This window comes from Dromiciops gliroides, chromosome 2, assembly GCF_019393635.1.
Source record: "Dromiciops gliroides isolate mDroGli1 chromosome 2, mDroGli1.pri, whole genome shotgun sequence".
In the NCBI taxonomy this organism is placed as follows: Eukaryota; Metazoa; Chordata; class Mammalia; order Microbiotheria; family Microbiotheriidae; genus Dromiciops; species Dromiciops gliroides.
In genome coordinates, this window is record NC_057862.1 from 599,376,731 (window position 1) to 599,403,840 (window position 27,110).

Genomic DNA, 27,110 nt, shown 5'->3' on the forward strand with positions numbered 1-27,110 from the left:
AAGGAAACCATACTTATAACAAATGATAAAATCACATTTGCTTCAGGCAGAGCAGTAGTGTAGAGGACCTTTTAAATACCTTTGCTCTGAAATGGCAGTATTCTTTTGATTTTTCTTTTCTACCCCCTGTGGATTCTGTCGGTGAATGGGAACATGGCTTCCCCCACCCCATGATCTTATTCTCCCCTCTGAATGGTAGCAATGAGCATCCTGCATGTTGTGTCTGATGGCCTTGCATGATGAAGACATGCAATGGACAAGTTCCAGTCTGCATGCTGCTTAACTGAATGTTTTTTTCCTTTTCTCTCCTTCCTTGTTATGTGCCTTTCAGAAGACAACTATGTGGAAGGTGGGTTAGTTTCTCCCTTGTTTTCCAAGCTCTCTCATTTATTTATCTATTTTATTTTAGTATTAAAATGGTTCACACTAGAATTAAAAACGGTAAGTTGAATGCCTTTTAGAAAATGTGATTCATTGACTAAGTACCACTTTTCATACAGAACACTTCTTCCCTCTCACTTTAGATGTGTTACATTCTGGCCTTAACTATTTTTTCCTAACCCCTACCCCTAAGATTCTATGCTCAGTGTAATTGAGTATCATATATAAAATCTGAAACATTGACAGTAAATTCTGTATGGAAAAAATGGTACAAAGTATTCTTTATTTTTAGTGAGAAAGTAATTCTAGCATCCACACACATAATGCATGATCCATTCTTAATGTTTTTCCTGGTCAAGCCATACTCTTTGTTTCTGTTTGGAATTCAATCATTATATCATTTGGGGGTCATTGATTTAGAATTAAATCATTTAGTTCATAAAATGCCACAGCATAAGATGGAGAATGATAAGAGGCCATGAATAGATTTCAAAGCAACCAGTGGGCCAATGACATTAAAGCCTATTGCACAGAGACCTGAAAGTTGGTAAGTAAAAACATAAGATTTTGTGTTACGTTATATAAAACTCAAAAGTATTACTTTATACAAATCTGTTGCCATGAGAGTCTGTCAGCTTTTTCCATTGCAAATCAAAATTTTATGGAATTAGAAATCTATAAGATATCATTTGGATTGCAACCTTTGAATGCAAAAACCATCCTCCAGTGCACCTTAATTTTGAACTTATTAAATTTATTAAACATTGTTCCAAGTTTCCTCAACTTAGTCTCTAAACATTCTAATATAAATAATAACACAGGAAATAAAAATTGTGGGTGCCAAAGAACTGTAAAATGAAGGACCCCTAATTACACATTGGAATGAATTTATTAATGGTAGCATTGACATATAAAATGTACCAGATGCATAGGTCTAAGAAATAAGACCACACATTTCATTATATTGAAAAATGATTCAAAGTATGATCAAATTGTAGAAACTGATATATTTTCTTTTCCATGTAGAATGATAGGCACCTAGGAAAGAAAAAACCTTCCATCATAGTTTTTGTTGTCATTTGAATTTCTAGGCTTAAATGTGAGCGATTAAAAATAATAAAGCAATAATACTTATTATAGGCTGGTAATAAGATAATCCCACATCATATTTGTAACTTTTTATATGGTTCCATAATTATTGAGCTACTAAACATTGCTACTATGTCACCATATTTCACAAACAATTAAATATTAAGTCCTTTCCTGGGGTTGTCTCTAGCTATAACTTCTTTTTTGCTTTACAAGAATGGTTGGGTACATTTATCATATGGTCCCCTGCATGTCTGATATGTTTTGGATATAATAAACTTTCTACTCAATATTTGAATTGAGCACAAAATTAGACAAGTCAAGCTAACAACAAGCATTTATTAAGTGCTTAATATGTACTAGGCAGTGAACTAAATGCAGTGGAAAACTATCCTATATAATTCCTTTTGGTTCCTTAACAATTTCATACAATATGTTCTGAAAGTGGTCAAACTGACCTTTGAAATGGACTTTCCTTAAATTTAGTTACAAACATTCATTAAACAAGTTTTGATGTTTTTTTTTCAACATTAGCTTGTTCCACATTTATGTTAAATAGGATTGTTTCAAGCATCATTTTCACTTGCCTGTGTATAATTTAAAATGATCTTTATCTCTGAGTAATATATCATTCTGTGACTATTACACTAGAAATGAGTAATAGTAATGCTTTATATTATATTTTAGGAAGTCATGTCTGGAGGTGACATGTATTTGGCCCACTAAACAAATTATGTGTAAACATTAGAGATTAGTCCCATTATCTAAAAATTAAAGTGACATCAATAAATATGGAAATTTTTTTAAAAATGTAATTTAGCAAAATGTAGTTTATCAGATCAGACAGTATTTTAAAAATATGATTCCTGGCCATCATTATTACTCCTGGCTATAAAGGAGCTGGACACATCAGCAGGTCATAATCTCTTTAATCTACTTCCTTTTCACCCTCTGGTTTAAAACACAACAAAAATACAATAGAGTTATTCTGTTTGAGAAAGCATTTAATTGTTTTATTATATGGTTTGCATATAATTACATATAGAACAATTATATTATACTTTTTTGCTTACAGTACAATGTATATCTGTACAATTTTGTGAAAATGCCACCATTCCTTTCATTATCCACAGAGATTAGTTGTGCGGTTCCTTTAAATCAAAGCTACTGATATGAAGATAGCTTTAAAATTCTGTTAGAAATACAGCAGATGAGTCCATCAAGTCATCATCTAGAGTTAAGTGAATGTTAGCCACAGAAATCTTTCTTAAATTGACAAAAATTCCAAAAATATAAGTGGATTGGTAGGTAGTCTTTTTAATGAATTTGAGGGTTCTGCCTTTTTCTTAAAATCAGAATATATTATTGGATGGGTTATTTGTGTGACTTGGGACAAATGAAAGTAAGGAGGAAAAAAATCCTACCACATTAGGTGTTCTCCCTTGACTATGAGGAACCATTCAGTTTGGAGTTCCCCAAAAGGAGGGCCAATTATCTTAAGGTTAATTTAAATTTCAGACATGAGTAGTTAGAAACTATTCAGATGTAAAGATGGGACTCACTGGCATTTTCAAAAATATGTATTAACTTTCTTTGTTAAAATTATGTCTTCTCATCTTTCAGAACTGCATGTTATCTGCTTTATAAATATTTAAACTTTAAAATGAAATAAAATTCTAAATAGCTTCCCACTACCATACCCGATAAATTTAGTTAGGCCTGCTGAAAATTGATCTACTGTTTCTCCAAAGCATGTTCTCATAAGAAAATTGAGTTTGCATTGCATGTCTAGTATCTTTTCAGTATTAGAATAAATGTACTTGTGTCAGATAAGTAAGGAAGCCTCCCTTGCATTATCATTTCAATGTGACTAAGAATTTGTTCATTTAATTATGAAACTGCTCATTTTTGATGAGGGGAAAAAGATCAGACCCAGCCCATATTTCAGGTTATATTCCTTTGGGTTTTATTATTTTTTATGAAAATTTAATCAGAGAAAAAAGGACTAGCCCTAATGGGGCTCTGTTAAATCAAAACAGACTCAACCAAGTGCACAAAGGAGAAAAGGAATGTTAAGGGATTGGTTGGACCCAAAATCATTCTCTTAATACATTTCCTTGTTCCAAATAATACATAGAAACAATTCATGGTGGTATATCTGCCAGTGTTTTGAGTTGTGGTTCTCTAACTATTGGCCCCAAAGCATTCCAAATTATATTTGAAAGAATGCTTTTCGATTTGCCTTTGTGATACAGACATATCTCATAGGAAACAAGATGTCTGTCACTGAACATTTTTGTCACTGTGACAACCCCGTCTTCCCATGCTCCCTTGTTCATTGCTGACTGTGCTCTTGTTTTCCTTCAAGGTCTGGCGCACCTGATGATGGGCGACCAAGGTATGGGCTCTGTTCCTTTTCCACTCTGCTTTCATTGTTTCTTCTTATTCTGTAGCTGCTTTGAATCCATCACAGCAAAATAATGGGCAAATGCTTGCAAACTCTCTGGCTGCTAATTAAATACATTACTTCAGTCACATCTTGTGTTGTGTTTTGTTTTTTTTTTTGCTTCCCTCCTCTTTTCCTTCCACCCCCAATCCCATTTGCCCCTTAAGCTTCCATTTCCCTTTATACCTTGCAATATAATAACTGCAAAGAATTGAAACATGAAAAATGTGATTGAGATAATCCATAAATGCATATGTGAATACAGCTATGTGTAATGATATTAAAGATATTTGAGAGCTTTCTTTAATTACCATGTGAAAGTAGATATTCATTGTATCCTATTGGAGTCACTGAAGAGTCCATTGGCATTAATGCATGGCTGGTTGGGAGTATGCAGATAGCATCTGTTCCTGATTTCTGGAATGCTGGTAGTGAAGTTTTTTTTCCCCATCAGAGAATCACTGAATTTCCCATTCTCCGATCATTATGTATCTCTCGTCTATATCATCCTTTTAAAGTGAGCATGGGGACATCCAAGTTTCTCTGCATGTATGTGTCTAAAGGAAATGAATACAATCTCCCCTGTGAGACTGTTTGCATCACCATTTGTCTTCAAACACTTATTTATACTTTCTTGTCTCTTTTAATTTTCAGATATTAGTGCATTTACATAATTCTTATTGTTGTTTCTCTCCTCTATATTCTCTTTGTCTGGAAATCCTTTCTTCATGGAACCATTTCATCAAATCCATAGGTAAAAGTAAAGGTATTACATTATTTTCTTTCTTTTTAATGCCATCTGTATAATTTAGAATATGTGTAAACAATGCAAATATATGTATATCTTTTTGCACTTGTAATGTGCCCCACGAGGTAGGTATACTTGTACCTTATTATTTCATGGACCTAAGGTAAGGAAGAAACATCTCTCAAAATATTTCACATCTGTTCTGAGTTTCAGTGCGGGGTTTGTTGTTATTGTTTTAGTTTGGTTTCATTTTTAAAAGGTGTAAATAAGGTGGTAATGTTATCTGAAGCTGACATAATACATATGTACGAGATTCAGCCACAATTTCAGGTATGCATTTTCTGTTATCTGTTTATGAAATCTCAAATGCTCAGTGTAGCCAACATAAGCATGCCATGTTCAAAGAGTACAGCTGTGGAGAACATCTGTCCAAGTCATTCTACATCTGGATGTAAGTGAAAGCATGTATAGCACTGACTTTAAGTGGTCTCTGCTATAGACTTACCCCTTTGTTGTCTGTGAAATTTTCCCCATCCACATTAGTTTTATGTTTATTTCAAAGAAAAGTCAGTATAAGAAACAGAGGAGGAGGAGAAGGAGGAGGAGGATCAGACAGTCAAGAAATGTATGGTTTTTCTTTTGTATTTGTTTCTGGTATAAGCACCAATCACCTAGGTATACTTCACTGCACCCCTTGGTAAGTCATTTATGTGCACCTTTGGAGAGTATTGACCTACAACTGCTGGATTTTTTATTGTTTTTAAAGCATGTTGTTTTTTAATTTCATTTAGTAAATATAGTGGTCATTCATATGTTTATATTAAGAAATAGTACAAGTGGAATGCAGTATTATATTTATCTGCGAGTGAAGCAAGCATCTTAAGGAATTGGTTGTTTGTTGGATTTTGGGGTTTTTTTTAAGTAACCATGTGGAAAACTTGACTCAGTCATTATGCCCTTGGTACTTCATCTTTTTAGATATTTTTTCTTAAAGGAAATGTGTCTTGAATTATTTTAATCTTAACATTGTGAATCTTATGAAAACACATGGTTGGGGATCACTATATATGTACAACCTCCAAATGAAGCATGTTTTTTGAGATCAAACCTGAAAATTGCAAAATATAACACCTGACATTAAGGGCTGAAATGTGAAAATTTAAGTTGACAGAATAATGTTGTACAATAATGCTATGTGCCAATAAAAGGATACCATTCCTGCATTTTTATGGCTTGTGTTTTGGTCAACTATAGTCTAGTATAATTTAATTTGGGGGAAACTATTGAAAGTCAACATAATTGCCTTAATTTATTTGTCAAGCTCTACTAATGGATGGTTCAGCCTTTGACCAGGAGTTGTCACTTATTTTAGAGGTTCTGTTTTTCATGTAGAATGCTTTCTAAAACATTATATTTTATGTTTGAATCACATAACACTGCTCACTCTGAAGTGAATGCCTTTTGATATATTCTCTAGCACAGGACTTGAATGGTATGTGTATTTGGACTCTAGGAGAAATTTTATTTTATACTGTACTTACATTATTATTAGAAATTTATGTGTGCATATATGCATATATAAATCTATGCATTTTCATCTCTATGTTCACATACTTAGAATTATATATGTATATGTGTGTATATATATATATATAAATATATACACATATACATATATATTCACATGCACATACATAGAGATGTAGATACATACACATAAATCCTGGCAGCAAATTAAGAGATTTAAAATAATTTCAAAACTAATTTTTAAAAACTAATTTACAAAATAGTTGATCTACTTACCTAATAAGTAAAGTAATGGAAATTTATCACCAATCTCATTTTACCTTTTAATTATAGGATTAATTGTGCTCTGCTTTTAACCTGTCAGTATTGTGTTATATAAATCCTATTTATGTGGATATGTTAAACATTAAAAAAAGTCATTTCTACTATATCTATCATAAAAATTTCCTTTAGTAGAAAAAATAAAAAATAAATTTAAAAAACATTACTTCAGTAGCATAAATTATATACTAGAGGAGAAAACAGTATAATGGATGAGAGAATGACAAACACTATCTTCCCTTTTTGTGATTTTTATTGTGAGAATTGTCCTTTTGGAGTTGGTATAAACTGTAAACATGGAAAAATAGGTTATATTATGGGAGATGTGATCATGAATTTTTTATCAAATAAATTCATCTTTCTTAACATAAAACACTGCACTGTAATCCCAACCTTCATCCATTCACAAATTCAACACAATGATTTTAATGTCTCTTCTTTGAAAGATTCTCTGGAGGTCCCTTGGGGAATATGAAAATAAATATGGCATTATCCTTTCCTTAAAGTTACTTTCAATCAAGTAGAAAGAAAGCATGTGCACAAGCCACGATATTAGAAGACAGTATATGATAAATTCCATGTGAAAAATAAAAAGAGCTTTGATAATTATAAGGAGGGGTAGCTCATATGAACTGATATTCCTCTTTGAAGATTACCTCTGCCTTGCATTATAGCTATGTTCTGCGTCTATTGTTAAATATGAGTAAAGAGAAAATTGTAGTATATGAAATTGTAACTGTGGGACTCCTTGATTTTTACTCAATTTTCCTAAGCTTTAGAGTAGAAACAGTGACAGTAGCAGACCTAGATTATCTCTGTATTCTCCTCTGCTTCTGTTTCCATTTTTCCTGTAATTTTAGCAAAATTAGGTAGTATCATTGTCCATGTAATGGACATCTGGGTATTTATGGAGGCTACTCTTGATTTAAGTCTTAGGGACAGAATTGAGGCCAAAAAGCAACAACCAAAAAATCCAAAGAAACCATTTTTCTTTCCTATCATCATTGTTGTCATCATCATTGTCATATCATCAACATCAGCATCACCATTCTACTTTTTTATTAATCTTTGAAGGTTTCAGGGGTGAAGAATTACATTGCAGGATCATATATCTCCTACTAAAATTCATGATTATCATGACCAGCAGTGTCAGCTACTGGCAGAACCACAATGAAACCACTGTAAGCATCACTTTTGACCTAGTATTTTCAAATGGTTATTCTGTTTCTAAGGCCTTCACTAAAGTCCCTAGATTTTGTTTGTGCTTCTTGTAAGTGATAATATGCCATTCTTATGTGGATAAGTTTGAAGATGGTTGCCATTGAGATCTGATATCTCATGGACAATGGAAGAGAAATGTCAACCTAGAATCACTCTCTGCCTCCATTTTTGTGTATATATGGTATCAGTGAGATTTTTACTTGTTACTATAATGCAAGAAATTGGTAGGTGATATTCTTGGCTCCATGGGCAATGAGAATGTTACTAACCATGGTATTGAAATCTTTGTTTCTCTATTGGGCTAGGTATTCTATCTCACTAGCAATCATCTTTCTCTAGCTATTTTTTTTTTAATTTTCCTACCTACCTACCTATCTAATATCTACTACCTATCATGTATACATAGTTTACCTATTTTGATTAGTATTTTTTTCTTAGATAATTGTTTAATACTGGAATTTCTAAAGATGACTTGATATATTGTTTGACAGGCAGATAATTAAAAAAGAATAAGCAAGTTTCTAATTTATATTTTTGTTACAGTAAGTAATAAGCAAGAAACTAGCCATTATTTGATCATTTTAGTTTAGGAACTTATATTGCTAGATCCTGTTTCCCTGTACTCTAACTTATCCCTCACCCAGCCATATTTCCTTTTCTCTTATCTCCTCAATCAGGGTTATAGAACTGTCCATGTTATTAATTAATTATGGGGGCTAGAAGAGAAAAGGCCTGGGAAAGAGGATTAAATTGTAAAATTCTACATCTGGAAGTACCTTCAAGATTATAATGTACAACTGTCTTATTTAATAAATCAGGAAACTGGGTAACAATAAGGTTTAGTGATTTACTGGGCAGGAGAAAGCTAGTAAGTTTCAAAGTAATGAAGAGATCACAGTTCTCTATTCTAGTCTGTGCCTATCCCACTGTACCACACTGCCCATATATGGTTCTCAAAGCATAAAAGGTCAAAAAATTAAGTAAAAGTTATATAGAAATACTTCCCTCATCATCCTTGTTCATCCTTTTCCCCTCCCCTCTTTCAGATTCCTTTCCTAATACTTCATGATTCTTCCTAGTGTCTGGCTGAAGCATCGTTTTGATAAATCTTTATTGTGCCTTTATAAATGTACCACAATAAATGCACAAAATGCTATTGATGATCTTTTAATGTATTTAAGTCCTTTGTTGATTTTTCCTTATGTCTCCTATTATTACAATGGCAAGTTGATTGGATCTTTCTACTGCTTTAGCTATCAACAAAATCACTCAAGGAAACATTACATTAATTGGGGGGTTGGCCAATGGGTTTATGAAGAAATTCAGAATTAAATGTTGATATATCCTATGTTTTTGTAATAATATTTTTGGCCTCTTTCACAAATAAGGGGCACTAACTTCTGTTTATAAATGGCCTCATATTTAAATTCTCACAGAAGGTAAATGCCTCATTTTGGTATCTGAATTGGTTACACATTTGAATTCATTCTCCCTTGCAATTTTTTAGATGATTTAGCCCTTTTTTAAAGTAATCTTTTGCCTGATTCTTTCAAATGTGTAGTTTGAGTTTGATGACTTCAAGTAAATATGTTGCAAGAAGAACAAAATATGAACTTAGTGGTAGTGCTGAGCATATAGATACCATGTTAAGTGGTTCATATTTCTTGAGGAATTATTTAAAACATTTTAAATTTTTCTATAGAACTAATGAAAAAACTTACTATTGAATATATGATACATACTAACTAATCTACTAACACTTATTATACATTACTAAATTCCCACAACAACAAAACCATTCCAGGGACTGTTGAAGAACTAAAATGATAGTTTCAGAATATTCTAGCTCATTCATTCACAATTTCTCAAAATGTCAAATATTTTTCAAAAACTTTTAAACATGTTTTATAATTTTTCCCAAACCAATTTTATATGCATAATTATTTTGAGAAAGATTAATTATTCATATAGCTTAATTCCCTCCCTTTCCATTCTTGCTTTCATGGACTCAGAAAATTCATAGATTGCTCAGTGTTCATTATATTGCTAAATAAGTTGTTATTTCGGGCTTCTTCAATCATATGTTAACCTTCCACTCATCAAAATCATGATGTTATGTTTCTGCCCTATATAGCATCTACTCTGCTTTTTAAAATTTTTTGAATATATAACTAATTCATTTTTGGCATAGTTGTTCTTCCTTGGCTTAAATATATGCATTTTAATTGTATTTCCTCATTTTCATCCATAATATTTCTGAGTACTTGGTATTGCTCAAAATAATTCTAGACTGACCGGATAGATCATGTACTCCCTTGAAATATGCATGTTAATGTGTGAGCAAAGAAGTATTTTCTTTTATTCGATATTTTGACCTGTAGTTTATTTTAATGTATACCAACAATCCACTGCTATAGAGCTAAGAATATCTGAAACATCAGTTTTAAAAAAATGAACAGTAAGTGCCTTCAGCATCAAAATACGATACTTTGAGCATGATATGAATTGTTAAATTTTAATGTTCATTTTACTATTTATTCTCTGGTTAAAATATATTAATTGAAGCTACAACCAAGACAAGTTACCTAAGAGTATCTGTTTTACTTCCTTGTCATTTCTTCTGTCTTGTTCTATTGTATTCAGCACTAATAAAAATCCTAGCTCATCTTTGTCACTGCATTATTAGTTCTGTTAGAACATAGAGAAGCCACACAGTATCTTTGTTAGCATTGTTGACGTTGACTGGGTGATCAAATAAATGAGATTTCATTAGAATAGATGCCTTTTTTCCCTTTAGTCAAGAGCAGTTTGGGCTTGCCATTTAGTGATAGTTTAAATGATTGAAATAGATCTAAATACCTAATTTAAATAAATTATAAACACGTTAAAAGTAAGATACTTTACATTATTTGAGGTTGTTTTATAATGAATGGAATAAGTGATTCTTTCTTCAGAATAATTATTCACATGTATCATTACTCATCTATGTAAATGCAAAATGAGTAGTTTCAGAAGCAGGATTTGAAGTATGGTACAATGGAAAGAGCGGCAACTTAGGAGTCAGAGGACCTGGGTTCAAATTCTTCCTTTTTCACTTACTACTTATTGTGATTTTTGGTGTTTGCTTATTTTTCTGCACATTTTTCTTTATTTTCAGAAGTGGGGGTAGGATGAAATGACCTCTAAGGTATCTTTGAGCTCAGTATCTATAACCCTATGAATCTTGATTCAGAGTTATCCACTGTGCCATATTGCCTCTCTTCTCAATTCTTAGTGATTGTTAGTTCATATCTTTATTTGGAAAATAGTATTAACTATTTCTTGTGTGATGTGAGGATGAAGTATTAGGTTCCTAAGAGCACGAGAGGGCTAATGCTGCTTCCAAAATTATATATAACCATCATATTCCTAGTGTGATAGGAATACTAGGCTTTGTAATTTTTTAAATAGTTGATACAATTGACCTAAATTATGTTGCTCGAGAATGGATATTACTCATTGTCACAGGCAGGCTGATAACCAGAATTTGATCATCTTTTCATAATCATAGCTTCCTTTTAGTAGAGATAGCGGATCCTGAATCATCATCTGCAAGCAAACTTCAGGGACTTCACTCTAATTATGCAATGATCACAAAAGGGAACAGAATGAGCTAATAGCAAAGTAAAATTTAACTTCTTGTTATTAATATAAGTTTGATGGTAGAGGTAATGAGACCAATCAAATCACCTTGCCCAGGATATCATCTTCAACCATTTTTGGATTTTCAATTCAAAGTAGCAATGATATTTATTCTAGGCTTTTATTTCCAAATAATGCAATCAAATTTGTCTCCTGTTGATAACCTGAAACGCTATAAGAAAAATTCTATGTGCCACTGAGGTTGATGAGAACTTGAAATACCTTTAATGATTGAGTATGTTGTCCATAAAAGTATTAATTAAAATAATGCTAATTTATTCCCCCTCAAAAATATGAAGTGACATTAAAAATGTTTTATAAAGTCTCATGAACCATGTTTTCTTCTCTTTTTTTGTTTAGAATTTTATTTTCTGGGGGGCAGCTAGGTGGTACAGTGGATAAAGCACTAGCCCTGGATTCAGGAGTACCTGGGTTCAAATCCAGCCTCAGACACTTGACATGTACTACCTGTGTGACCTTGGGCAAGTCACTTAACCCTCATTGCCCAGGGTGGGGGGAGAAAGAATTTTATTTCCCAAAATATATGTAAAAGCAAATTTTTACATCAATTTTTTAAAAACTTTGTGTTCCAACTTCTCTTCCTCCTTCCCTTCTGACCCCCCCACCCACAAGAACTCAAGCAATTCAATATAAGTTATATATGAGTAGTCATGGAAAATATCCCCACATTAGCTAGATTGTGAGAGAAAACAGATAAAAAACAAACTTCAGATTAGGGAATTGTCAAAAAAATGTGTTTCAATCTTTTTTAAGATACCATCATTTCTTTCTCTGTAGATGGATTGCAATTTTCATAAGTCCTTCAGGGTTATATTGAATCATTGCCTTCCTGAAGATAACCATGTGCTTCTCAGCCGATCATATTACACTATTCCTGTTATTTTGTATACAGTACATTTCACTCTGCTTCAGTTCATGTAGGTCTTTCCAGGTTTTTCAGATAGCATCCTGTTCATCATAACTTTTATGTAGTACCTTAACCTTGACAAAGAATTTTCTTTACAATAGCCCAGAAAAGTAGGTACCATACATTTTGCCATTATAGTGAATAATCATAATTATTTCCCTCCATCCAATTCCCTTACTATGATATTTACTCTATTTTCTACCTTCTTTTACCCTATTCCTCCTCAAAAGTGTTTTACTTCTGACTTCCCCCTCCCCTGCTCTGCCCTCCCTTCTTTCAACCTTCCCTCCTTATCCTCTTCCCCTCCTATTTTCCTGTGGGGTTAAATAGATTACTCCTCCCAAATGGGTGAATGTTATTCCCTCCTTAAGCCCACTCTGATGAGATTAAGGCCTTTGAGATAATACTGTGTTCTAAATTTTTTCTTCCTCCCTCCCTCCTCAACCCTCCCTATGAAATCAAGCAATTCAATATGTCATATTTGTGCAGTTATGCAGAACACCTTCACCTTCCTCAAAAGTGTTTTGCTTTTTATAGCTCCTTCCCACCAACCTGCCCTTCTCTCTTTCCCCTCTTCTTCCCACGCCTTTTATCTCATTCCCCTACCACTTTCCCTCAGGGCTAAAATATATTGCTATACCCACTTGAGTATGTATGTTATTCCCTCTTTGAGCCAATTCTCATGATAGTAAGTTTCACTCACTCCCCTATTCCTTCCCCCTCTTCCCCTCCCCTCCAAAAGCATTTTCCTGTTCCCTTCATGTGAACTACCTCTCCCAAGTCCACCTCTCCCCTTCCCCCTCCCCCAGTCCATTCCTCCTACCCCTCAACTCTATTTTAAAGATGTCATCATGGGTTAGCTAGGTGGCACAGTGGACAAAGCACCATCTGTGGACCCAGGAGGCCCTGAGCCCAAATCTAGCCCCAGACATAAGACACCCCACCCTGTTTGCCCCACAAAGAACAAGGATAAACTACAGATATCATCCCTTCATATTCAGTTCAGACCTGTGTCCTCTGTGTATTCCTTACTGAGAAAGTTCTTATGAGTTTGAAGTATTATCTTTCCATGTAGGAATGTAAATAGTTTAATCTTTTAATATCCTTCATGATTTCTTTTTCTTGTTTACCTCTTTTATGCTTCTCCAGGGTCTTATATTTAAAAGTCAAATTTTCTGTTCAATTCAGGTCCTTTCATCACAAATGCCAGAAAGTCCTTTTCCACTGAAGTCCTTTTTTTTCCTCTGAAACATTATAATCAGTTTTTCTGGGTACATGATTCTTGGCTGTAGTCCCAGTTCCTTTGCCCTATGGAATATCATGTTCCATGCCCTCCAGTCCTTTAAGGAAGATGCTGCTAGCTCTTGTTTTATCTTTATTGTGGGTTTTTTTTTTTTGGAGCAATGGGGGTTAAGTGACTTGCCCACGGTCACACAGCTAGTAAGTGTCAAGTGTCTGAGGCCGGATTTGAACTCAAGTACTCCTGAATCCAGGGCTGGTGCTTTATCCACTGCCCCACCTAGCTGCCCCTTGTTTTATCTTTATTACAGCTCCACAGAATTTGAATTCCTTTTTTCTAGCTTCTTGGAATATTTTCTCCTTGACCTGGGAGCTCTGGAATTTGGCTATAATATTCCTGGAGGTTTTCCTTTTGGGAGCTCTTTCAGGAGGTGATTGGTGGATTCTTTCATTTTCTATTTTGCCTTCTGCTTCTAGAATATCAGGGCAATTTTCCCTGACAATCTCTTGGAAGATGCTGTCTAAACTTTTATTTTGGTCATGGTTTTCAGGTAGTCTAATGATTTTCAAATTATCTCCCCTGGATCTATTTTCCAGGTTAGCTGTTTTTGAAGGACATATTTCATATTGCCCTCTATTTTTTTATTCATTTGTATTTTCTTTACTGTGTCTTGGTTTCTCATAGAGTCACTAGCTTGCATTTGTTCAATCCTAATTCTTAGGCAATAATTTTCTTCAGAGAGCTTTTTTGAATCTCCTTTTCCATTTGGCTTTTCATGCTGTTGACTTTTTTCTCATAACTCTCCTGTATCACTCTCATTTCTCTTTCCATGCTTTCCTCCACTTCTCTAAATCTTCCTTCTATATCTCCTACTTTCTCTTCAAAGTCCCTTTTGAATGCTTCCACGACCTGACACCAATTCATATTTTTCTTGGAAGCTTTGGATGTTGGGGCCCTGAAGTTACTATCCTCTTCTAAGGCTGCACTTTGATCTTCATTGTTGCTAAAGAAATTTTCGATAGTTCACAACTTTCTTTGCTTGCTCATCTTGATGTCTTTTATTTGACTTTTAACTCCCTCTTACAGTGGGGCCCTACTTCCAAGCTACACTGTCCCAAGATTCAGAGGGTCCCAGGTGTTTTGGTTTGCAGGAGGGCAGGATTTTCTCTCACCTAGCCTGTTCTCTGCTTGAAGATAACCTCAAGCCAACTTGCCAATTAACCAGCCAACAGAACTTTGTGTGCTGTGGACCTTAGCTTCAATGGGCCTGCACCCCTCCCCCAACTGGATCTCCCACCCCCTCCCTCACCCCAACCCACCAGCCATTCAGCCCTATCACCCAAAAGTAAACTTAGTTCTGGAAGACAAGGTTGGTGCAGCTGATTTGGAGGCTCAGGGGTAAGTTCCTCTTACACAGCCTTTCTGGGGTTTGTGTTGGCATGATCACTGGGTTGGATTCTGCTCTCAGCCCAGTATGGCCCCGTTTAATATGGAAAATTATCTCAGCCCATGCATTTGTGGGTTTTGCAGCTCCAGGGCTTGTTTTATTGCTTTTTTGGGGGGTTGACCACATGTTTTCTAAACTGATAAACTCAATGTTATTTCATGATACTCAGAAGGATATAATTATTACTAGATAATATTTGTTAAAATATATAATAAAGATTGAATTGACTCACTAAAATTTTTCTAAATATTTCAGAACTATTTTTCTGGATCATTTGTTTTCTAATTAGTAATTATATAACTTAAATTTATATAATCTTTGAAAGAAATCAAAGATTCATTAGATAAAATAAATGGTTGTAATTAAGAAGTTCTAAATTTATCCCTACCCACATCTCTGTTTTTGTTTGGTTTTTATTGTATTGTACTGTTTTGTCATATGTGATACTTTGAAAATCCTATTTGGGAAACAACATCATTTTTGTAAATTGTAACTGTCTCACAGATGACTTTATGCAAAGATGTAGTTGACTCCAGGCTCAAATAAATGAAAGGAAAAGGACCTTCTATATGTAAAGGAGAAGGGATTTGTACATCTCTCACAGTGTCACCTATAATGGAAACAATAAAACACAAGTAGTTTGAGTCATATTTAAAAATCTGACCTTATATAACTTCACTTTTCATTACGTTTTATAGATTTGTTTTACTTTTACTATAGCACAATGTAAATGTGAGCTGGGTGAGTTTGGGCAAAACATATTCCTTAAAATGCATATTGTTAAATTCTTCTTCAAAGGAAAGATATTGTTTCTAGTCCAAAGGGTACTGAGTGAGGGAGCAGTTTTAGTATAACCAAAAAATTATAAAAAAATTTTATGTCACAGAAAGTTATATATTTTTTTTCTTTTGTAGGCCATTGGGATTAAGTGACTTCCCTAGGGTCATGCAGATAGTAAGTGTCTAAGGTTGGATTTTAACTCAGGCTCTCCTGACTCCAGAGCTAATGCTTTATCCACTTCAACTCCTAGCTGCCTCTCTAGTGTAACTAAACTGTAACTTCTGACAATGTATGACAGAGGGAAATTTCCATGAATGAGTGAAGAGATTTCTTTCTCTGCAATCATTTAGTGTCTTATAAATTCACATTAATAGACATGGTTCATTCTTTCTCAGGCCATTGAATTGTAGCCAGGGCTCTAAGTATACTTGACTTCTATCTATCCATGTACAAATTTTTCTTTTAAACAATATAATTAGTCAAATAATCCTGGAATAGAATGAGCTCTCTCCTAAACCTTAGAGTTAATGACTGATAACTTTGACTGATTATTGGAAAGATCTGAGAAGGTAAAATCCATTTCACACTGAAAAAATTGAGTGTCATATTACCTGGTCTTTTGGAAAAGGTATGGATTATTCTATTTAATCTTAATCATTATTCTTTTTATTATTTTTTTTTATTTAGTGAGGCAATTGGGGTTAAGTGACTTGCCCAGGGTCACACAGCTAGTAAGTGTTAAGTGTCTGAGGCCAGATTTGAACTCAGATACTCCTGACTCCAGGGCTGGTGCTCTATCCACTGTGCCACCTAGCTGCCCCCCATTATTCTTAAATCACTCAAAGACTGTGCCCTATGTTGGGACTATGAGTATTACACTTGATGATAAAATCATAAATTTACAGAATGAATGTGTTTGACTCTTTAGTTATTAAATGTTGTTGTTGTTGTTTGTCCTTCATTCTTGAAGAAGACCATGACATCAGGGTGATTTCATGACTTTCACTGAATTAAAGTGAGGGAGGACTGCACAAATTCACCAATATCACTCTCTCCTCCAGAGCCATCTGGGTCCAGTGGCAAGATATACATCACGATGACTGGATATGACCCTGGATGTTTAAGGCAGTTGGGGTTAAGTGAGTTGCCCTGGGTCACATAGCTAGTTAGTATCTGAGGTGAGATTCAAACTCAGGTCCTCCTGACTCCAGGGCCAGTGCTCTGTACACTGTGCCACCTAGCTGCACCAATTATTAAATAGTGGAGAGAGAATAAATAATTGTTGATAATTTCTTGAAAATGTCTTTGCACATCCAGATAACTGAGTCTCATTTTTTAAGCTACACCAAATAATAGACTCATCAAAATAACCACAACTAGAATTTTGTCTCCTGAGATAAATGTTAGAGCTTACTTTTGAATCAAGTAAGGAAAGGTAACAGAAACCATCACAGGGTGGTCCAGTAAGACTGACATATGTTAGTGGAAGTGCTGAGTTTTTGTTGTTGTTTTCTCAATGGGAAGAAAGTTTATTTTTGTCCCTCAAATTTTTCAATACTTTGGTTTGGTCAAAGATAGAGTGAAAGATTATAAGAATTAAGACAATTCAGTGTTTTTGTTTTTGAAAATCAATTTTTCTCTCTTTTTGTTTTTTTTTAAGGTCAGTGAGGATTAAATGACTTGCCCAGGGTCACACAGCCAGTAAATGTCAAGCGTCTGAGGCCAGATTTGAACTCAGGTACTCCTGAATCTAGGTCCTCCTGAATCTAGGGCCAGTGCTTTATCCACTGCACCACCTAGCTGCCCCAACAGTCCAATGTTAAAAAAAAAACAATTTCTGTCATTTATCCAGAGATTCCAGACAAATGAGGATATTTTTGTCAAATTACTAGTCCAATTGTCATAGGTATCTATATTTTTGTGACTCAATCTCCTTACCTCACCTGGCTGGAAGTGTAGTAACCACTTACTGGCCTGATCCTATGACTTATTGGCTGAGGAGTTTTGCTTCTTTTCTGAACTGCGATGGTTTGCCCTTCTTTAGGCACCTTGAGGTCCAGCCACTTCCAGAGGCTTACCCTATCAAGCCTGTTGCTGGCAGACTTAATGTTGGTACCTATTCCACTTTAGCCCTATTGCAGCTTAGATGTTTCAAGCTCAAGTGTCCCATCAGCCTCATCTCCAGCCTCCTCAGTAGTAGCAATTGCAAGTATATGTCACTATGTTCAGGCCCCTTCATTCCATTTTGTCCCATGGAATGTGTGGACATTTTTTGGAAACTGTCTATGTTAAAGTGTTAATATTCCAAATCAGGAACACATTACAATTCAAATTGGTCAACATGAATTGGCCAAATGAATTAAGTTTATTGAAATAGCTTCATAATAAGTTCATGTATTAAATATTTTATTAATAGTAAATGGTTAAGTTATTGAAAATGGAATATACACATACATGTACCAATCACCATATGAATACTTATTTTAGATGCAACATTTAACCCTGATTGAACTAGGGTTTAGATTCAGCAATAGAACACTTAGAATGTCTGACATATCATGACTTAAAACGTTTTTAGGTATATGATGATGAGATTTTATCACACTATTAAAAGAAAAACTTACATTCCCATGAGTGAAGCTGGCTGTGGATTGATGTACCTACACTGATTTATGCTACAAGTTTTTAGGATATTTGTTTCAGGTTAGGTTTTGACCTTGGAACAGAGAAAAGTGGAATGAATTTCATGAACCTAAGTTTCATCAAACCTAAGATCCTGACCTCTTTAGAATTGTATTAAATGTAACCATTGACTCTTTTCTCTACAAAAGAGTATGTTGTGGTAAAGGAACCTGGATAGGAATGAAGTGCAGTCCTTAAATCCAATTTGAAAAGCATTTATCGAATACTCACAATGTCCTAGTTACTGGGTATAGAAAGACAAAAACAAGACCCCCTTTGCCTTTATAGGGTTCATATCCTTTTTTGCCTCCCAGTCCAGTGTCATTCTTCTAATTTAGAGGACAAGAAACTAAAATGAGTTGTTTCCTGATCAACAACTCAAATGACATCTATAGGATTTTACAAATTAAGGCAAATAATAAACATATATTTACCCATTTTACAGGTGATGGAACTGAAGCTCAAAGAACTTAAAGGATTTAGCCATGGTCACACATTTAGTATATGTTAGAGCATAGATTGGAATCTATGTCTCGTCTCCAAGTTCAGTGCAGTTTCGATCATAATATTCCTGTAATGTTTCCTACATTAAGACCAGTCATTAAATCTCTTAATATTATGTTAATGCCTATTTGGAGAGATTAAATTTATGGCAAGCTCATCCTAAAATTGTCTTTCATGATATCCCATCCTCACAAGGTACAGACAGTGCAAGCTCATGGTCTTATCTCATCAGGATCCTGATGGCTAAACATGAATATATATATGTATATATGTACATGTGTATATGTATATATATATATATATATATATATATATATATTATGTATGTATATGTATATATGTGTGTGTATATATATACCATTATAAAAATAAACAAAATGGAGAATCATAAAAGGAACAAGGAATAATTCAAGATTCTAGTTCTTAAATTATTGGATAAAACTTTCTTTAGAGTCTGCACATGATTACTCATCATGAATATAGGACTAAAGCATATGTGAGCAAAGCGTTAAATACAACAGGAAAATTATCTCCTTTATGAATAGGTAGATGAGTCATAGAGGACATTTCTTGTGAATTTAGGAAATCAAGTATTAAACTCTACAAATGTTTGGCAAGAGAGTTGGTATAAGTGAAGCAAAATACAAGCCATTGAGATAGACAAGACATTTAATATCATCTAGACTAGGGTCATAAGGATAAAGTCAAAGAAAAGGAAAAAGACATTCAATACATTTCCCTATAGTACATAAGAATGGGATACTGTATAAAAGGTGTTGGAGTTCATTAGAGGACCTGGGTTAAGATTCCATTTGGGTTACAGAAGATCTGAGTTCCAATCATGATTCAGAGACAAATTCATTATGTGAACCTGGGCAAAGTCATTTAACCTCTGCCTGCCTGTTTCCTTATCTATATAATGTGCATAATAATAGTGCCTGTCTCCCAGCATTGTTGTGAGGGAAAATGTTATAATATTTATAAAGTGTTTTACAAGCCTTATTTTACTATATAAGTCTTATATATTAATAAATTATTATTATTACTAACAACTTACATTTATTCCCAGATGGTCTCAAACTATTCACAAAACCTCTCTGAGTCTCATTATCCTCAACTCTAAAATGAGAGGATAAGACTAGATGATTGTTAAGGTCCTTTCCAAATCTAAGTCTATGGTCAGAATACATAAGATTCAATGGTGGCTGAAGGGTAGGGAGATAACTATAGGGATAAGAGCTAGTTCTCTGCATGGCTTATTCACATTTTATATAATTTTTTATATGGAGGTAAATAACTTTTATAAATAATGTATACATATCAATTTATATAAATAATATGACAAATGTGTTTAAATATAATTACTATATAAATAAGCCCTAAATAACTCATATATATATATATATATATATATATATATATATGTGTGTGTGTGTGTGTGTGTATGAATATAGATACATATATACATCCTATACTCTTCCCAGCATACCCCTCCCTTGCCTTTTTTTTCAGGTTAAACATTTTTATTTATAATTTTGTCTTCCAATCTCTATCCCTCCTGCCCTCCCTCCCCTTGCCCCTTCCTGAGGTGGCAAACAATCTGATATGGGTTATACATATATGATCAGGCAAAACATCACCATATTTGTCACTTAATGAAAGAATGTGAAAAATTGCGTGCTTCAGTCTGTTCCATCAATATCAGTTCTTTCTTTGGAGGTGGATTGTATGTTTCATCAATATTCTTTTGGGATTGTTTTGGATTATTATATTGTTGAGAATAGTCAAGTCATTCCCAGTTCTTCATCAAACAATATTTCTGTTTCTACATACAGTATTCTCTTGGTTTTGCTCACTTCCCAATACATCATTTCATACATGTCTTTCCAAGCATTTTTGAAGTCATCTCATTTGACATTTCTTACTGCACAGTGATATTTCATTACCATCATATAATACAGTTTGTTTAGCCATTCTCCAATTGATAGGTATTCCTTTGATTTCCATTTTTTAGCCACCACAAAAAGAGCTGCTATAAATATTTTTTCTTTTTACAAATAGGTCTTTTCTCTCTCTTTTTTGGTTTTTTTTTTTTTTGATGTCTTTGTGATATAAGACAAGTAGTGGTATTGCTGGATCAAAGGGTATTCACAATTCTATCACCCTTTGGGCATTGTGCCAAGTTGCTCTCCAGAATGGATGAAACTTTTCACAACTCCACCAACAGTGAATTGGCATCCCAGTTTCCCCACAATCCCTTGAACAACCAATATTTTCCATTTTTGTTATATTTGCAATTTTAATAGGTGTAAGATCATATCTCAGATTTGTTTTAATTTGCATAGTTTTAAAGGTATGAAAAATACCACAGAAAAGCTAGGTAGCTTAGTGAATAGAGTTCCAGGCCTGGAGTCAGGAAGACTCATCTTTCTGAGTTCAAATCTAACCTCAGACACTTCCTAGCTGTGTGACCCTCGGAAAGTCACTTTAACCCTATTCCTCTCAGTTTCTTCATCTACAAAATGAGCTGAAGAAGGAAATAGCAAACCACAACAGTGTCTTTGCCAAGAAAACACCAAGTGGGGTCACGAAGAGTCAAACGTGATTGATATAACTAAACAAAAACAAAATGAATAACAACCTCCTTCCCAACTATAAAAAAACAAAAGAATCTACTTCATCATGGCCTATTACAATGCCTACATTTTAAATACATTAAGGCATTATATGTTATTAAGTTAATAGATTTAGAGTTGTCTATGTGTAGAAACATCCTGGAGAAGGTTAAACAATCAGTCCAAATTTACACAGCTAGCAAGAACTTTTTTTCTTTTAATTTTTGGGAGTCTTTCATTGTATCCCTAGCATTTAACACAATGTCTAGCATATGATATGATCTTAGTAAATGCTTTTTTTTTTACTGTTAGAGGAAGGATTTAAAGTTATCTATCGTATTCTAAACTCTGTCCAATGTCTCAACTACCATAGCAGTAATTACCAGATCTATAAAGAAATAAGACTGCAGAGAATTAAATTTTGATGGGATTCAAGAGAAGATTTAGAGCTGAAATGGAAATGCACTGCCCTAGTGGTCAATATAGCAGTACCTCAGGGAAACCATAAAATATTGGTATCAGTATTGATTATTTTCCTTGAATTTATCACATCTGAGCAACAGTCCCTCCTTGGATATGTTTTAGGGAGGTGGATTCATACAGATTTTGAGTACCAACTCCTCCTGATTAAGATTAGGTAGAGATTAGATGAATCTCGGTAAGCATGCTGACATTATACTACTGAGATAGTATAAAATTTTTAAAATCCAATCAAATGGTACTTCTCATCATTCCCTGGTCACATCATACTTTCTCTGTAGAGTTGCTCTGTATTGGTGTGATATTTGTTATTTTAAAGTAATAAATATTTTTATTTATAGTTTTGAGTTCCAATTTTTATCCCTACTTCTCTCTTCCCCTGTCTCCTCCCTGAGGTGGTAAGCAATAAGATATGGGTTATACATGTATGATTATGTAAACATTACAATATTAATCATTTAGTACAAGAAAACTGAATAAAAGAAAAAATGAAAGAAAGTGAAAAATAGCATGCTTCAGTCTGTGTTCCATCAATATCAGTTCTTTCTTTGGAGGTAGATAGTATGTTTCATCAATGGTCCTTTGGGATTGAGAATGGTTAAGTCATTCACAGTTCTTCATCAAACAATATTGCTGTCTCTGTCCACAACATTCTCTTGGTTCTACTTACTTCACTATATATCAGTTCATACAAGTCTTTCCAGGCCTTTCTGAAATCATCCTGCTTGTCATTTCTTATAGCACAGTGATATTCCAAGAGATATTTATTTGCGTATATTTTATTTCCCTTTCAGATTACAAGGCTGGGAAGGAATAAAATATACATTTATGTATAACATGTTGCCTTATGTTCATTCATTCAGCTTTTATTAAGCACCTACTATATGTCAGGCATTGCCTTAGGCACTGTAAATAAAAATACAAAGGAAATAGTTCTAGCATCAAGGAACTTAAATTTTGAGAGAACCAACATAAATAAAAATCAGTAACTGAAAAATATATACAAAGATGAGGGAAGGAGGCATGTTCAGGATGTCTCATAAAGGAGGATTCACAGAGTCTTATAGGGACTTGATGATTCTTTGAGATAGAAGTGAGGAGGGAGGACAGTAGGGGAAAGAGGGTTAACCCATGCAAAGTCACAGACATGAGTGATATGTCATGAAGGAAAAAAAGAGAGAGAGAAAAAAACTATACAACTTTCAGTCTGTCAGTCAGTCAGTCAGTCAGCAAACATTTATTTAGTGCTTATTATGTTCCAGGAATTGCGCTGAGTTCTAGGGATATGGAGAGAGATAAAATCTGTTTCTGCTCTCAAGGAGTTTATGTTGTTGTTTGTGAGAGAAAATGCAAACTACTATGTATACATAAGATATATAAAGGGCAAACAGGAGCCAATCTCAAAGGGAAGGCATTAGCATTAAAGGAGAATACAATTTCTCAAAGCAGGCTATTGTGGAATAAAACTTGAAAGACATCACAGGATAAGACTGAGAAGGACTTCAAAGGCCAAACAAAAGAAGCTATATTTCATTCTAGAGACAACTGAGATCCACTGAATCTGCTTGAGTGGGAAAGTGGCATAACCACCTTTGTACTTTAGGAATGTCTATTTAACAATTGTGAGGTGGATGTATTGGAGAGTACACAGTTTTGAGACAATCTAAGGTGCTATTTCAATAGTCTAAGTGAGGGGTGACAAGGACCTGAACTAGAGTACTGGTTATATAATTTAAGACAAAGAGACAGATATGACTAAGATATTGGGAATTAAAATCTATATGTCATGACAACTGATATAATATGGGGGAGGTGAGGGAGACAGTAAAGTTATGAAAATGAATGGCTGGAAGAATAATGATATCTTCAAGATAAAGAAGAAAGTTAAACAGGAGGAAACATGGAGGTGAGTGAGAGGGAGAAGAAAATGAGTTCTGTTTTGGACATGCTGATTTTAATGTTTCTGTACAATGTCCAATTAAATCTTTTCAGTAGGCTATAGGTAATGAGGAACTGGAGCTCAGAGATAGATGAGTTGGATATGTGGATCTAGGAGTCACCATGTTGAGATGAGAGTTGTCCATGGGAGTGGATTGTCAAATAAAAACTATATGAAAAGAAAAGGGGCAAGGACAGAGCTTTGGAGTAAAACCAACAATATGGACAGGATTTAGAAGATGATCCAATGAAGGAGAATAGAGGATAAAGAAGTAGAAAAATAACCAGAAGATACCATGTTTAGGAAAATCCTTGTACAAAAGAGGTTCTCAGGTATAGAGAGTGGCTAACCATATCTAATGTTTGAGAGATAATAAAGATGAATACTGAGAAGCTAAGTTTATAATTAAGAGATGAAACTTTAAAGAGAGCATGAGTGAAATTCACTTGAATGAAAAAAGGTTTACTAGTGATTGACAGGAGTGAAAAATAGATGCAATGAGTAAGGATACCTATTCTAGGTACTTATTTGCGAAAGCAAGGGTATATATAGGGCATACGGTAGCTTATTATGTGTCAGGCATTGTGCTAAGTGCTTTAGAATTATTTCATAAACCCTTACAACAACCCTGGGAGGTAGATGCTATTACTATTCTCATTTTACAGATGAAGAAACTAAGGAAAACAGAGGTCAAGTAACTTGCCCACAATCACATACCTACTGTCTGAGTCTATAAATTTTTATATTAAAAGTATTTTATTATTTTCCAGTTACAGGTAGAAATATTTTCCAAAACTTTTCATAAGATTTTGAGTTCCAAAATTTTTCTCCCTCCCTCTCTTTCCTTCCCCCTCCCCAGGACAGAAAACAACCTAATATATAGGTTATATATGTACAATCACATTAAACATATTCCTGCACTTGTCATGCTGTGAAAAAAAGAATCAGAAAAAAAAAAGGAAAAGCCTCAAAAAAGAAAACAACAAACAAAAAAGTAGAAATGGTATGGTCCAATCTACATTTAGATTCCACAATTCTGTTTTTTCTGGATATGGAGGGCATTTTCCATCATGAATTCTTTGGAACTGTCTTGGATTATTGTATTGCTGAGATGAGCTAAGTCTATTAGAGTTGGTCATCACACAATGTTGCTGTTACTGTGTACAATGTTATCCTGGTTCTGCTCACTGCACTCAGCATCAGTTCATTTAAGTCTTTCCAGATATTTGTTTAAATCTGCCTGCTCATCATTTCTTATAGCACAATAGTATTCCATCATATTCATATACCTCAACTTGTTTAGCCACTCCCCAACTGACGGGCATTCCCTTGATTTCCAGTTCTTTGTCATCACAAAGAGAGCTGTTAGAAATATTTTTGTCTATATGGGTCCTAATCACTTTTTTATGATTTCATTTGGATGCAGACCTGGTATTACTGGGTCAAAGTGTATTGCAGCCCCATCACCCTTTGGGCATAGTTGTGAATTGCTCTCCAGAATAGTTGGATCAGTTCACAACTCCACCAATGATGCATTAGTGTTCCAATTTTTCCACAGCTTCTCCAACATTTATTATTTTCATTTTTTGTCATATTAGCCAATCTGATACATGTGAGGTAGTACCTCAGAGGTATTTTAATTTGCATTTTTCTAATAAGTAGTGATTTAGAGATTTTTTTTTTACATGGCAATGGATAGCTTTAATTTCTTCATCTGAAAATAGCCTGTTCATATCCTTTAACCATTTCACAATTGGGGAATGACTTGTATTCTTATAAATTTGATTGAGTTGCCTATATATTTTAGAAATGAGGCCTTTATCAGAAACACTGGCTAAAAAAAAATTGTTTCCCAACGTTCTTCCTCTCTTCTAATTTTGGCTGCATTGCTTCTGTTTGTACGAACCCTTTTTAATTTAATGTAATCAAAATCATCATTTTTGCATTTCACATAATTCTTCATCTTGTGTGATCATAAATTGCTCTCCTTTCCATAGATCTGAGAAGCAACCTTGTCCTTCCTCTTTTAATTTACCTGTGGTATCACCCTTTATATCTAAATCATGTACCCATTTTGACTTTATTTTGGCATATGGTGTAAGATGTTGGTCTATGCCTAGTTTCTGCCATACCATCTCCCAATTTTCCCAGTAGTTTTTGTCAAAAAGTGAGTTCTGATTCCAGAAGTTGGAGTCTTTGGGTTTACCAAATAGTAGATTACTATAGTCATTTACTACTGTGTCTCCTGTGCCTAATCTATTCCATTGATGCACCACTCTATTTTTTAGCAAGTACCAAATTGTCTGAGTCTATACTGAATTGTCTTCCTGACTCCAGTCCTGGTGTTCTATACACTGAAGGGAATGATAGGTCAAATGAATGTAATTTTAAAATTATGGACCAAGGGGCAGCTAGGTGGCACACGGATAGAGCACTGGCCCTGGATTCCGGAGGACCTGAGTTCAAATCTGGCCTCAGACACTTAACAATTACTAGTTGTATGACCCTGGGCAAGTCACTTAACCCCAATTACGTTACCAAAAAAAAAAAAAAAGATAGACTATTGGATATGCTATTTGGCGTGAAGAAAGGAGCTAATAAAGAAACCTTACAAACTAAAGAGAGAAGGAATGGTTGGATTGGCTTAAGGAAGAGAGTAGTAGTAAAGTATGGCTGGAAAACAGAAAGGATGAGATCAAGAATAAAAGTCAAGGATTTGTCATTCCTGATGTTAAGGGCTAAAATTCTAGCTAGTCTGTCTAAAATATCCAATGAGTGGTCGCCAATAAATTATAAGCTTTAGCAAGAGTTAGACTTTTAAGTGTTTATTAAGGAGAATAAGAATTTGGTAAAGAGAGAGAGAAAGGCCTAGATTCCTGTCTATTAAAGGGAGAGCACATTTGTAGCTCCGCTCTCCACCAGAGTTCAAAGGAAAGCCGGAGACAGAGCGCTAGTCTCTTCCTTCTTCCTCCCACTACCCAACGTCACTTCCTGATGCCAAAGAAAAGACTCCTGGTCTTGCCCTCAAAGACCTTCGCTTCATGGGCAGAACTCTTCTACAGTAAGTCTCCAGCAGGTGGT

General features: G+C 34.3%; 1 protein-coding gene across 26 annotated transcripts in view; it reads left to right on the forward strand.

Annotated features, from left to right (window-relative positions):
• NRXN1 (neurexin 1) overlaps window positions 1–27,110 on the forward strand; it is a 1,484,103-nt gene that overhangs the window by 157,923 nt on the left and 1,299,070 nt on the right. For 13 of the 26 annotated variants that reach the window (XM_043990256.1, XM_043990261.1, XM_043990255.1 and 10 more), the window contains exons 3-5: window positions 332–349; window positions 3,839–3,868; window positions 4,671–4,682. The exons of 5 other annotated variants lie outside the window; for them this stretch is intronic. In XM_043990256.1, coding sequence (XP_043846191.1) covers window positions 332–349; window positions 3,839–3,868; window positions 4,671–4,682 — 60 coding nt within the window. The remainder of the gene's footprint in view (window positions 1–331; window positions 350–3,838; window positions 3,869–4,670; window positions 4,683–27,110) is intronic. 8 more of the 26 variants (XM_043990257.1, XM_043990266.1, XM_043990272.1 and 5 more) reach the window with 4 other exon arrangements.